Below are 11,448 nucleotides of genomic sequence, written 5' to 3'. Positions count from 1 at the left end.
ACATGTATTTTGCCTTCATAAAACCGATTATGAGGACAGAGATTTTAAGAATAAAGTCATAATGTTATGAGAAATATGTCGTAGTTTCTAGACAAAGTCATAATATTAAGAGAAAGAAAACTGCAATACATAGAACATATAGTCTGAGTAGTTAAACATTTACGAGAAAAAATCATAATATTTCAAGAAAAACGTTATAGTATGAGATCTGAATACTTTTGAGGTGAGAGCAATCTGTCACTTTTTATGTGTCAAATGAGGAATGACCAGACGTTTTCACCAATAAGCTTCATTATCATAGAGTTTAGGACATTTAAAGGAAGTGAAATCAACGACATGATGTACAGTACGAGCCCATAACTGGACTGAGTCAAAGAGTGCAGAGTTCCTGGCATCAGACTAGGGCTACATTTACACTGCTACATTTTGGTATAAAAAGGAATATCTTCTGCTACGTTTCCCCACTCATTCCCCCTGCTCTGGTGTTTCCCCCTTCTCATTCCCCCTGCTCTGGCTTTTCCTCCTCTCATTCCCCCTGCTCTGGTGTTTCCCCTCTCATTCCCCCTGCTCTGGTGTTTCCCCTCTCATTCCCACTGCTCTGGTGTTTCCCCTCTCATTCCCACTGCTCTGGTGTTTCCCCTCTCATTCCCACTGCTCTGGTGTTTCCCCTCTCATTCCCCCTGCTCTGGTGTTTCCCCTCTCATTCCCACTGCTCTGGTGTTTCCCCTCTCATTCCCCCTGCTCTGGTGTTTCCCCTCTCATTCCCACTCGTTTCCCCCATTACCCCTGCTCTGGTGTTTCCCCTCTCATTCCCACTGCTCTGGTGTTTCCCCTCTCATTCCCACTGCTCTGGTGTTTCCGAGGCCCTAAACCGGAGACATTTGGAAACCCTTCTGACCCGTTTTGGTCTGGAATCTGCGGGGTTGTGTTGCAGTCTCAACGGCCGCAAACGGAGACCTTTGGCAACACCAACACTGACGCCAACTAGGGCTGGGCGATATATCGATATTATATCGATATCGTGATATGAGACTAGATATCGTCTTAGATTTTGGATATCGTAATATCGTGATATGACCATAAGTGTCTTTTCTTGGTTTTAAAGGCTGCATTACAGTAAAATGATGTCATTTTCTGAACTTATCAGACTGTTGTAACTGTTCTATTATTTGCCTTTACCCACTTAGTCATTATATCCAAATTACTGATGATTATTTATCAAAAATCTAAGTGTGAAGATATTTTGTATAGATATATATAATCTGTTTATTATTTATTCATTTGATTTTGCAACTGTTAACTGAAATAGCCGGTTTCTATGAAACTACTTGTGACATGTCTTCTTTGGCTTTGACTTTGACTGAACTGCTCTCACTTTGCGGAAAAAAAATATCGGGATATATATCGTATATCGATATTCAGCCAAAATATATCGGGATATGACTTTTGGTCCATATCGCCCAGCCCTAACGCCAACGTTTCTCCTCCTGATTGGGTCTTATCGGTCACAACATTTCGTTCTCTGAGACTTACAGCTACTAACGTTACCATGGCAACTTCCAGCAGCTGCCTCCTGTTTATGCCCAGTGTACCAGAATATTGATGAGATATGAGGTTTGGCCGTGTTAGTTTAAACAGAGATTAGTTTTTCTACTAGGAATAAAAACATTTGGTGCACGGAGATCACTTTTGGCTCAAAACTACGCTTAAAAACCAAAACGTGGCGGTGTAGATGTAGCCCAACGGCACCTGCCGCAGAGCTGTAGCGTAGCGAAGGTAGCCAGAGGGGACATAGGCTGCAGACGCAGACCAGAGCTGTTTATTGCTCATAGGAAAGAACACTTTTCCCAGACTTAAGAGTAACTGTAGGGTATGTATAGACTGTCAGGAAATTATACTAGACTACCCAATGTAATCATACCATACAAACATCACATCATTTGTTCTCGTAGCAACCTTTTCATTGTAATTCTATGAATTTTTTCTGTAATTACAACTTTTTACTGGAATCTCAGATTTTGTTTGTAGAAAGAAGCTGAGACAGAGATAAGTTTTATCATTGGAATTGATAGTATATTTACAAAATACAATATATTATTGTTATTAAACGCAGGAAGAAGACAGAAGACTGACCTGTGGATCCGTATGCCTGTTTGCTGTGCTCTGCTCCCGCCATGTGGAGATGGTCTCCTGATTCGCCAGCAGAGGGAGCCAGCTGCACACAAACACCATGAAAGAAGATGTAATTAATACTGAGGTTATTGCACACCATATCCAACACGGCAAGTCAGATCATCTTGTATTAAAATGTTCATTAGTACAGAAAAATACAACGTGAGACAGGTGCGTCAGATGGGGCCAAGCAGGTCCAAAGTGGCAAAGAAACTCCTGCACACTGTCTAACTTGCAAAAAATATAAAGATTAATAGTATTCAAAGTTTCTTCAGGCAAATGGTGTTACATCCTGAGAAGCCCTCAGAAGGGAGAAGAACGGCTTCTCAAGATGTAACACCATTTGCCTGAAGTTAGACAGTGTGCGGGAGTTTCTTTGCAATTAAAATGTCAAACAAGTGAATATTAATGACAATGTGTATGTGATAGTGGAGACATCTGAGCAGATCCAACCTTGGTATAGTCAGCGTTGTGGCGATTTGGAATCCCGTTGTGTTTGTGGCCACTCTCTGAGCTCTGGCCGCTCCCGGCGCTGCGGCTGCTGCCCACGCTGCCCGCACTCCCAACACTGTTCCTGTCACCTGACAGAAAACACACAGATCACAGTGTACAATCAGACTCGCATAGAATTTGATCCTGAAATGAGGAGAGAACGCAAGATTGTAAGTGTTAATTTGTAGGTTAAGGTATGTGGTCTGAGTGCACTGCAAAAAAAACTATTTTAGCAAGTCATTAGAAATTCCTAGTCACCATTAAAGGATTAGTTTACCACGTTGGCAAATACACTTATTTTCTTTCTTTCCAAGAGTTAAATTAGTTAAAGGTCCCATGGCATGAAAATTTCACTTTATGAGGTTTTTTAACATTAATATGAGTTCCCCCAGCCTGCCTATGGTCCCCCAGTGGCTAGAAATGGTGAAAGGTGTAAACAGAGCCCTGGGTATCCTGCTCTGCCTTTGAGAAAATGAAAGCTCAGATGGGCCGTTTTGGAATCTGCTTGTAATGAGATCATAACAAGCAAGGTTACCTCCCCTTTCTCTGCTTTGCCCGCCCAGAGAATTTGGCCAACCCATGAGAGAGAGACATCATGGCTTTCAATGAGCAAAGTGGCAGTTGGTCAAGGCCACAACCCCACCCTCCACCTTGCCCCTCCCACTCTCCTCCTCAATAGCTACAGACACAGAAATGGCACATACTAAGGAAAGGTCATTGTGGGACTGGCTCTAGTGGCTGTAGTTCTGCACCAAAGCTGAATTTCGGGAAAGAGACTTCAGATACAGTATTAGGGGACCACTAAGGTCTATATAAAAGCATCCAAAGAGCACTATGTCATGGGACCTTTAAAATACTACAACTTTTTTGGTGTTTGTTTTATGGTTTGTTTCAGCTTTATTGTATTATTCTTCTTTGTTATTCGCTGTGTAAGGAAGACTGGCAAAGCAAGCTTGCATTGCATGGTGTAAGTTGTCGTTACTGTGCTTATGACGATAAACCTCTTGAATCTTGAAGATCGATACGACTCTCATGTCTGTGGGCAGGTGTGGAGACTGGGAGGGGCTTAGCCTAGCTTAGCATACAGACTGGAAGCTAGGGAGAAATAGCTGGCCTGGCTCTGTCCAAAGTCTAAAAAAATAGGCTTACCTTATAAAGTTCACTAATTGTAAATCATTTCTTTAAACCATATATTAACAGAAATGTAAAAATGACAATGTGTGATTTTTAGGGGGAGTTGAATGGTAGGGGTGTAAATGGTTTTATCCCGATGATAGTATTGTATATGTATAGTATATAGTAGTGATTATTTGGACTCCAATACAATATTTGCTGCTATAACAAAGTCTGCCACAATACGATTTCAAGTTGCCTGCGATCAATTTGAGACATATCATTTAACACAATCAGTTATATCAACTCACAAAAAGCAACTAAATATGATTTGACATTTAAATACTGAGCTCTATCAGCCATTTAAATCTAATTATTTTTTTAAATAAAAATAATAAATATAAAGTGTAAATTTCAAAATAAAGGCGGATCCTAAAGATGATGATAGGTATCAATATTTTAACTTTGTATCGATGATATTGAATTGTTAATCATTGAATTGATATATGTACGAATCCAGATGAATGTATTGTTACATTCTTACCACATGATGTAACCAACAACAGTTTATCCATTTCAGCAAGAAAGTTAGAGCGTGCAACTCCCTCCTAGAATCGCAAATTCAGATTTACATTTCTGTTTTTGTATGAATTTCTGTTGTTTGTTTTGAATGAACAAACGAGATACAACATGTTAATTAGTGAGCTTTTATGCTAAGCTAAGCTAGTCATATCTCGGCTCTAGATATCAATCCTCTCATCTAACTCTCGAACTCTTTAAAATGTTGCCAATTTCAGGAATTATAGATGACATTATCTCTTTGCTTATAAAAAAAACTACAATTTCCATAACTCCCTAGATGAAATGACTTGAGATAAATGTTTTTAATGTTTTTTCTGTGCGGGCTTTTGGGCGGGGGCACCGCTGCACCAGCAAACTGCAAAAAAAGCAGTAACACAGGGTCAGGAGTAACACAGGGGTTAAAGAAAAGGCTTTAAAGGAGTGCTGCTCACTTACCATTAGGTCCTGCTGCAAGGCAACACAATGGTTATGGGTACTGGATTATTGGGGGGGTATAGTAAGGTCAAGACTGGGATATAAAGGGATACAGATGGGAATAAGCTCCCTCAAAGAGGAATGGCTGGGATGGGATCACACAGGGCTGGCTGGTTGGGAGCACACACCCTTACCAGTGGGAGAGCTCCGGAGGACCCAAATGTCCTGAATGGGGCTAGCACGACTAGCTGGGGCTGAGAGCTGACTGTCAGGTGGAGCACCTAACAAACACACACACACTTTAGACAGACTCACTGTATGCTGGGAGTGGACTGACACTGAGCACCAGAGGAGACGGGGATCAGGGTGCTGTTTGGGAGGGAAAGGTGAACCCTGGGAGCGGGGAAGGATTATGAGACAATGCATTTGTTTGATTGACTTTCCAACAAGCAATGTTAACAGTCACTTCAAACAGAGCTTTTGGGGCCCTTGGTCTGTGCCCGGTGGTCTGTTCAATAATCCATCACTGCACGGGAGGACATGAATGTGTTACAGGTGGTGAACAGATGGGAAGAAGTTGATGTGTGTGTGTGTGTGTGTGTGTGTGTGTGTGTGTGTGTGTGTGTGTGTGTGTGTGTGTGTGCGTGTGCGTGTGCGTGTGTGTGTACCTGTGGGATCATTGCCCAGGGTGTATGAGTCATCAGTCTGAGGGGCAGGACCGTGGCTTGAGGGAGGAGCTCTGGACACATATTGTTGGCGTTGGCAGGGCACTGAGGCTTGGCGGGAGAGAGTGCCCCCTATGGTCAGGGAGACAGGATGGATTGAGGCTGGCATGCATGAGTGAGGGAAGGAAGTTCATGAACGTGTGTGTGTGTGTGTGTGTGTGTGTCAGTTTGAACTGCATGCACTGGTATGGGAACAGGCTGTAAGACGGCAACAAAACCACCCTTTTGATGATCACATTATGACCCTTACGTATTCTTGTTCACTCAGTATTTGGAATAACAGCTAAAAAAGGGTGTTACGTAAGAGGCTGCTGAAAGAGAGTGGAAGATCACCAGTGATGCTCAGAGAGCTTATTTTTCCTTTGTGTGCTGTTGGTCCACGGTTGCTGACACCATTGACATTATCACAGAGCGCAGAGCGCAGGCGCACACGCGCACATACACACTACTGATATTGCCTCATAAGCAAAGGGCCTGTCAACGACTTAAAGTCAAACTCTCTTTCTCTTGTCTGTTCTCCCTCAAGCACACACACACACACACACACACACACACACACACACACACACACACACACTGAGGGTTTTAGTACTGAGCTGACACTTTGCAATCTGGCCACAGTAATCCTATTAATGTGTGTCTCTGTGTGTATCTGTGTGTGTGTGTGTGTGTGTGTGTGTGTGTGTGTGTGTGTGTGTGTGTGTGTGTGTGATTGGACCCCTCACTGTGCTTGTCTCGCTGTTTGAATGTCAATGGCTTTACAGCTGCAAAACAAGCATGGGGATCATATTCACAGGGATTAAATCAGATGATTTACAAGCATGCTGAACCCTCCAGTGATCATTTATGCCAACATGATAGATCCTGACTGTGTACAAGTGTGGAGATATACTCTTAGCCAAGATATAACCCTTGGGTTATGTTAGCCCCTTTAACACTGCTCTGTAGCTCCAGCCCCCAGTGTGTGAGGTCCTTTCTGGCTCTGGGACAAAGTTCTAGTATGATATGTTCTAGTATCTAGAGTATGATATAGTAAACACTTATCCTTTCTTGGCTCTCAGTGGTCTTCCACTAAAGAAATAAGTGACAGTACATAATTTTTCCGATTAATCAGATAATTATTTTCTGGATGAATGGATTAGTTTTTTTGGTCTCTAAAATGTCAGAAAATGGAGAGGACGTCCTCAAATGTCTTGTTTTGTTCACAACTCAAATATATTCAGTTTACTGTCACAGAGGAGAGAAGAAACTAGAAAATACTCACATTTAAACAAGCTGACCACACAAAAATGACTCAAATCGATTATCAAAATAGTTGCTGATTAATTTTATAGTTGAAAACTAATCGATTAATCTGTACAGGTCTAATGAGGCCCCATCAGCCTGGTTGACATCCAGCCCTTACCGAGCCCAAGGAGAGTACGGTTAAAAACAAAAAGGCAATAGAAAAGGGAACATTAAGACACAAGTTGCATTAATGCAGTGGTGGAAGAAGTATTCAGATCCTAATACACTGTAAACCCGAACATTCAAAGTAATTAAATAGATGTGTTTATCAATTTTATGTTCTTCATTAACTTTAAAACATAACCTAAGTACAACTTAATAGAATTGAGTAATAACATACTAAGAATGATAAAGTCCTGCACTGTTAATTTTAACAAGTTGACTTTACTTAAAAAATGTATGGAAAGCCTTGACAAAGTTCAACTTAGTAATGGTAAATTAGTGCAGCTTAATTGTTCTGAGTAAACAATACTTAATAAACTTAAATTCTTAAGTGAACACAGCTTGTTTATTCTGAGTAAGTAACACTCAAGCTTATACTTGTTAAGTGAAGACAACTTGTTTATTTTAAGTAAATACTTAATTAGCTCATGGTCTTTAAGTGAGCTCTACTTAATACTACTGACTTGTTTTCTGGTTTAGTTTACAGACTGAAAATGACTATACAAGTAGCATATACATCTATTTAAAAAATATCTATCTAATAGAATGAAATGAGAAGGTTGGTTTAGATGAATTACATAATTTCTTTATTTTTAATTATCTGGCATTCACATAGAAAACCACCCTGCCATTTAACATCTTTATAGTATTTCTATTGTTGTATTCGATCATAATAAATAAACTGCTATCAGCAAATGGTCTGAAATGCATTAGACATTAGTGGAGGACAAAATGTATTTATTTATTTTTTGAGTTTAATGCAGCCTATATATTTTTTTATTTAAGCAGCTGCAGGGATAATTTTGTGTGGCGAGTTAATCTCTGATTCAACCTGCGAAGCAGAAGGTGGCGCTAATATGCATACTACACTGATTCCTTACCGCTCTTTGGAAAAACACAGAAGAATAAAAGTTTTGAACAACGCAGCAAGCATGAGCAAGGCGGGAAGCAACAGACCGTAGGTTTGCAGAAACTACCTACGAAGCAGCAATCAGGATCACTGGACTTACTGTTTTGAAGTTTGAATGTTAACATTCATTCACTTTTACTTCTTTTATACATTTTTTTATGTGTTTGTCTCAGAGAGCGTAGACCTTCTCCAAGCCCCCGCCCTTCACTGGCTTATCACGGGAGGCTTGTAGGGATTGGCAACTTGTCAGATATAGGTTAGCTAGCTGCTAAAGAGCTAGCTAGTCACTTAGCGCGACCACTAACGTTACACACTCCAGCAGCACAACTAGCAACCTAGCTACGACTCCCAGACTCACTGGAGAATTGTACAACGGATTAATCTAGCTTGTAATCACACGCTCATTCCCCGCTTAAAGGTGGTGTTAGAAAATTAGTCGTTAGTAGAACCACTAACAGACACCTCGTATGCGATAGTTTTTTGTTGATGGAAACTTTCAATAGTGCACAGCCAAGGTCCAATATCATTAATCATTAAAAGAGCATAAACAAGCATAATAGTGCCTCAAACTGAGTTCCTACATTGCAAATCCGCGCCCTCTGTAGCTTCTAGGGATGCTAGTTTTAAACTCTGTGTGAGCAGACTGTCTGAGACACGAAGATTGCTGTTAACAGAACGAGTCAACTGCCCCTGCCCGCCCACTTGTGTTGCATCGGTTTTAAAACAAACGACCCTGCTGGAGGCAAGCTGCTTTATGACAAAGATGAATAAAGTAAAAACCCTTAAAAGTAAAGCTTTGGTTTGTAGCAGAGGCATTATTGTTGATTCACCATGCAGTAAGGTTCAAGTGTGGCTGCTTTTCTTTACAGTAATGTTAATTTTGCTTGATGGCTTTAGTAACTTGACACTTTGGGGCTCAAATGAAAAGATCATTAACAGGGAACATTTATAAATGGAAGTATTTATAATTTGACACTCTTTGAATGCTTTTAATTGTTCAGTTTCAGATCAGTTTATGCCTTTGCAACTTGCTGTTCCAGTTTCAAGAAGTTAAGGAAGATAACTGGAGATGTGATAACGATACTAGGTAATCCAATGAATGTGAAGTCTTCTATCATCCCCGCCCCTCCCCCTCTAAATACCAATAACTTAAATTGTTTTTTTTCCTCAGACAATGTTTTAGTGTGGTAACCCTAAATCATATGCACTCCCACATACACATATCATTGTTTTTTCTACTCGAAGATGATGGAGACTACATCTCCCCTACGCCGACAGACCATAGTGATGTCCTGCCCACCAGTGAACGACCTCATGGACTTCTGGCCTGCTCTCAAAATAGAGTCTGAGGTAATATGGATCAGCGCTCTCTTTTAAAGTGAAAATTGTGATGCTTACTCATTTGGCCGATATTTTTGCTTTATAAATGTGTGCAAGATTCTTCAAATTGAACTTTTTTTTTTAATAAGTGTTGTTGCTGTGTTCTCCTCCGGCTGTTATTTCTATGTAGTTGTATGCAGAGTTCCAACGGATTACAAATCAGAAACCTGCCCAACATGTGCTATGCTGAGCTTGACCACCATCTTCCTTGACTGATGACCTTATTTAGACAGAAGGCACCAATAACTGGGAAGACAGCAGATGCTCTGGCTGAAATTTTAAAAATCCACGATGAACAGGTAAATAGATTTTTACACATTTTATAGCTTGAACCAGTGGAACATTGAACAGGTTCAATGATTCAAATGAGCTTTGTGAATTTTGCAATTAGTCCACTTTGTGTTTGCCATTTGTCTGATTGCATTAAAGGTGTTAACAGGTTATTTGTGGACATATGTTCTGATTGGACTGTTTAAAATCAGCTTTTTTCCGTAAACTCTTAAGTATATACATTCTGTTTTTATCTGAATAGGAAATCCATGACATCTACACCAAGCGCACTACTGTTCTCTCCCGCCCTTCCTGTGTATCTGCACGAGGACGTCTCTGGATTTTTAAAAACCTGCACAGTGAGTCTCCTTAAGTCACTAACAGATTCTACTGTGTATTATCTAAACCGTTCATCTAAATACTAACTACAAAGGAACTGTATTGGCATTTTATGTCAGTAAAACATTTTCTTGTAAATGTCCTTGGTTTCAGTCACTTAGATTCTCTGGTAATTTGGCTTTTCATGTGTGCAGAACATGGATCTTATGTTTTTCAACTGTTACAATGAGACCCAGGTCTCTTTTGTAAAAGAGGTAATGGATTTCAGTGGGACTTGGTTAAGGAAAGACAAATTATGTCATATGTTCTTTTCCATGTGTTAGTTTGTGATTAGTATCTCTATTTTCATTCATTCAGGATGAGTCAGATGAGCCAGAGCTTGATGGTGTTGCGGTGGGCCTCATTACTTTCATCAGTGACCATGACGCAAGTCCAGTTCACTACCACCCCGTGAGAATCACTGTCATCATTGAAAGTGATGCCGTGGTCAGCCTCCCCAGCGATGCCTTCCTGGTAATCTGTGGAGTGATGTATGCACTACACTTCAGCTATCCCAAAGCACTGACCAACACTTTTGAATTCACTTAAAAGATTTAACTTGATCTAGAAAGTTGTAAACTATCCTCGAGGTTGCAGACCCTCAAGAATGACTCAATGATGTAGAAACTCATCTGAAAAAAGGCTGCAGGGTAAAGAATTGCACATTTCACATTTCACTGTGCATTTGATACTGGTTATGTAAAACATTTACATTTTAGAGTTTTAAGTGAAAATGTTCTTAAACTCTATAGAATTTTTGAAATTTCATCCAAATTGCTGCCCTGTTGCCTTACTCAGGAATTAGCCAGGAAGCCAAAAGCAGTGTTTTTTTACGATAATTTCATTTTGGTATTATTGTTTTTGATTACTCCGATTATTTTCCTGACTGATTAGTTGTCTGGTCAATATCAGAAATGTGTGATAAATATTTATTTCCTAGGGCCTTAAAGAAACATGCCTTTATTCCTCAAACTCAAAACTATAAGTCATATTAACTGAAAATAATTTGAGTTCTGGTAACTTATTAGGGTTTACAGTGTACTATAAAGACGTTAAATGGCAGGGTGGTTTTCTATGTGAATGCCAGATAATTAAAAATAAAGAAATGAAAACTGAACCAGAAAACAAGTCAGTAGTATTAAGTAGAGCTCACTTAAAAAATTTGAGCTAATAATGGATTTACTCAGAAAAAGCAAGCTACATTAACTTAAAAACCCAGTGTCATTTACTTAAAATAAACAAGTTGCCTTCACTTAATAAGTATAAGCTTATTGAGTGTTACTTACTCAGAAAAAGCAAGCGGTATTAATTTAAAAACCATGAGCTAATTAAGTGTCATTTACTTAAAATAAACAAGTTGTCTTCACTTAACAAGTATAAGCTTATTGCGCTTGCTGCTGCAGCTCCTCTTTTCACCTTGTCTCTGTTTTAGCTACAGAGTGACACATCTTTTCTTCTGCACTATCTTTGATTGCACTCGCACACGCGCAGTAGCTCAGATCGTAGGTCATGTCAGCTAGCTAGATCCATAGACAGTAAAAGAAAGGCTGTTTCTCCAACTTC

The 11,448-nt window shown here is 39.9% G+C and overlaps 1 protein-coding gene across 1 annotated transcript in view; it reads right to left on the bottom strand.

Annotated features, from left to right (window-relative positions):
• Window positions 1-11,448, bottom strand: part of LOC114548713 (CASK interacting protein 2) — an 83,646-nt gene that overhangs the window by 16,015 nt on the left and 56,183 nt on the right. Inside the window, exons 12-14 of the mRNA XM_028568742.1 lie at window positions 5,442-5,570; window positions 2,626-2,753; window positions 2,134-2,215 (exon numbers count right to left, since the gene is read on the bottom strand). Coding sequence (XP_028424543.1) covers window positions 2,134-2,215; window positions 2,626-2,753; window positions 5,442-5,570 — 339 coding nt within the window. The remainder of the gene's footprint in view (window positions 1-2,133; window positions 2,216-2,625; window positions 2,754-5,441; window positions 5,571-11,448) is intronic.

The sequence above is a fragment of the Perca flavescens genome, chromosome 21, assembly GCF_004354835.1.
Source record: "Perca flavescens isolate YP-PL-M2 chromosome 21, PFLA_1.0, whole genome shotgun sequence".
Classification (NCBI taxonomy): domain Eukaryota; kingdom Metazoa; phylum Chordata; class Actinopteri; order Perciformes; family Percidae; genus Perca; species Perca flavescens.
Note: the sequence above shows the minus strand (reverse complement) of the source record. Positions and strands in the feature narration are given on the sequence as shown.